Genomic DNA, 2,594 nt, shown 5'->3' with positions numbered 1-2,594 from the left:
ATGCATACAACTGCTGCCAAACAGGGTACTTTTCAGAGAGGACTCCCACCTGCCTCACCACCACCTGGCCACATCTGCCTGCCCTGAGGAGGAGGTGCAGCTCCTGGCATGCATGGTCATCCAGAGCCCGCAGTGGACACGACCACCAAACACCTTGAGCACTCACAGCTTCAACACCACCTGCAAGCCCCTCTTCTCTGGCAACAAACCTTTTCTAGGGGATGTTTCCAATCAGAGCAGCCACAGCAGCAAATAAACCAAGTCCAGTACAACCCAAGCAGCTCCCTCAGATTGTGGGACTGCTGCATCTTCCCTCCCCTGCACCCCCTGTGCTGACACTCCCCCTGAGCAGAGCTCACTCCATGACTCGTTGCTGCCTTGGCCCAGATTATTATACAATTCCACACATCTAGAAGTAAAGCCATCGCGTCCCTGTGGCTTTTTCCAGGACCTTCTGGCCCGGTTGTTCCCATCCTGGGCCAGAGAGATGTGTTGAGTGAAAACACCAGCTTGCAGCTTGGCAGAAGCTGCTCTTTACTTGAATTCTACCAGAGTCAGATCAGGGGAGGAGGGAAGACAGGGTGACAGGCCCAGCATGGAGTGGGGGGGAAACACCAGGGGATCTCTTTCTTCACCATCACTTATAGAAGCCCTGGGGGTCCTTGCAGACACCGAAGTCACTGTTGGTGATGGAGCCCACGATGGTCTTATCAGCATCACAGGTCAAGCCACTCTCGCAGGGACACTTGTAGTAGACCCCATAGATGCTCTGTGGGGAACCAAGACACAGTGCAGTGTGGGGGACATGCCCCTATCCCTAGCCACCTCTGGGAACAGGGAAGCACATACCTTTGGGGAGCACTCCTGGAACTCAGCTGCCTTTGGTGCACATCGGGCCAGGCTGAGGCCACTGACCCGGTGGCAGCAGCCACTCTTGCACTGGGCGCTCTGCAGGCACAGTTCCCCGATCTCCTACACCACAAGGCAGGGCCTGAGCACCAGCTCCCTCCCTGTCCCCCTCTGATTCTCCACCAGCTGGGGGACCAGGGGGTTTGGATGGGTGCTGAACACCAGCTCTGCCTTTCAGCTGGGGTTCAGCACCACTGCCAGCATGCCAAGTCTCCCATCCTGCAGCATTTCCTCAGTCTGGCCCAAAATACTACTGAAGTGCTGATTTTTGCTGGGCTCATGAGAGTAGGGCTGAGACACCACAGGATGTCTCGCCTCCCCAGTCCCTGTGAGCCACCCAGGGAGGGAAGGTCCTGCCCGGCACAGGCCGCTGAGAACTTCAGTCTCACTTATGTTCTGGCTTCCCTTTACACAGCTGCTTTCCCAGGCTCCAAAGTCACTCATAACTCTGGGAAACCCAGCATGCCATCCCCACCTGCTTCAGTTTCCCCAGCCATAGTAAGTTTTACTCTTGATGGCTGCATCCATCACCCAGGGGCTGCCCCACATAGCTGTTGCCAGAGACCAAAGCACCACAGACACCTCCAACCCTTCCATGCACCACATGCCCCATTGCAGAACTTGGAGCATCCCCTGGCTGTGCCAAGGACAGGATTAGTCTTTTACCAAGTTGAAGATGAGCCCTCGCTCATGCTGTGCTGGTATGGCTGGGGCCAGGAGCAGCAGGGCCAGGAGCAGGCAGGCAGGCACCGCATAGGCCATGGTAGGTTTGCTTGTGCCTGTGCCACAGGGACAGTGGGCACTTTATAGCCAGTGCCTCTGTCAGCTGATGTGGCTGCTCCTATCACACCTCAGTTCGTGGCATTGGGGCACTGCTGCACTGCCCAGGGCAGGGAACCAGCGATGCCTATGCTGCCAGTGCTACCAGGTCCTGTTCCCAGGTGACCGTCCCTCACCAGCGATATCAAACTGACCTTTGGCAGCTCCTTCGGCCGAAAGTTAGCGCCAAGTAACAGCGCTCCTCTGCTTCCAGTCCTCCCTCCTCTCCTTCGACCCTGGGGCTGAGGTTCTCCAAAACGCCCTCCTTGCCGAGCGCTGCTGATGGGTTCACAGGCAAAGCAAGGGACAGGGCCATAGCAGGAGCTCTGCTCCATGGGAAAGCACCCATTGTCCTATCCTCCATTGCTCAAAAGGTACGATCATAGACACCAAAAAACCTGCTTGAGAAAGCATGGCAGGAGAGAGCTCAGCTCCCTGCAAGCATCCTGCTGGCCTTGTTTGGTGCTCCAGAACCCACTGAGATCTCCAGACCATGGGCTAGCACCTGTGTTTGAGTGCTTGAGCAATGTGGCTGAAGAAAGGGAAACGGCCCTGAGAACGGCACAGCTTTTTGTGCCTGCAGCGGCTTGGCTGTTCTCAGCAACGACTGATGATGAGGCAGCCCCGGCCTCTGACAGCTGCAGGGGTGATGCTGAGGCTGGTGCTGGCTGTGGGGTGACAGTCACACTGGCACGTGCCATCCAGTCCCCATGGCAGGAGCTGAATTCGTGTGGTCCCTTGAGATGTGGAGCAGATGTGGCTCCCGGAGAGAGATCCCAAGGTGGCTGCAAGTGCCTGCAGCCCGTCAGGGTAGGCTCTGGGGCCGCCCGTGCTCCTCTGGCAGCAGGACAGGGGGGCCAGGCAGA

The 2,594-nt window shown here is 57.5% G+C and overlaps 1 protein-coding gene across 1 annotated transcript; it reads right to left on the bottom strand.

Annotated features, from left to right (window-relative positions):
• Nucleotides 1–637: 637 nt before the first annotated feature.
• CLPS (colipase, pancreatic) lies at nt 638–1,671 on the bottom strand. Its single transcript, XM_009073929.1, has 3 exons — nt 1,576–1,671; nt 850–972; nt 638–769 (listed from the first exon to the last, which is right to left on the bottom strand). The coding sequence occupies exons 1-3, from the start codon at nt 1,669–1,671 to the stop codon at nt 638–640; spliced, it is 351 nt and encodes a 116-aa protein (XP_009072177.1).
• Nucleotides 1,672–2,594: the final 923 nt, after the last annotated feature.

This window comes from Acanthisitta chloris, unplaced genomic scaffold, assembly GCF_000695815.1.
Source record: "Acanthisitta chloris isolate BGI_N310 unplaced genomic scaffold, ASM69581v1 scaffold12584, whole genome shotgun sequence".
Classification (NCBI taxonomy): Eukaryota; Metazoa; Chordata; class Aves; order Passeriformes; family Acanthisittidae; genus Acanthisitta; species Acanthisitta chloris.
Note: the sequence above shows the minus strand (reverse complement) of the source record. Positions and strands in the feature narration are given on the sequence as shown.

Coding starts and splice junctions, on each gene's coding strand:
- CLPS (XM_009073929.1), bottom strand. CDS start 1,671: ATGGCCTATGCGGTGCCTGCCTGCCTGCTCCTGGCCCTGCTGCTCCTG. Junction 973..1,575: donor GAGGGCTCATCTTCAACTTG/GTAAAAGACTAA, acceptor CTTGTGGTGTAG/GAGATCGGGGAACTGTGCCT. Junction 770..849: donor TCCAGGAGTGCTCCCCAAAG/GTATGTGCTTCC, acceptor GGTTCCCCACAG/AGCATCTATGGGGTCTACTA.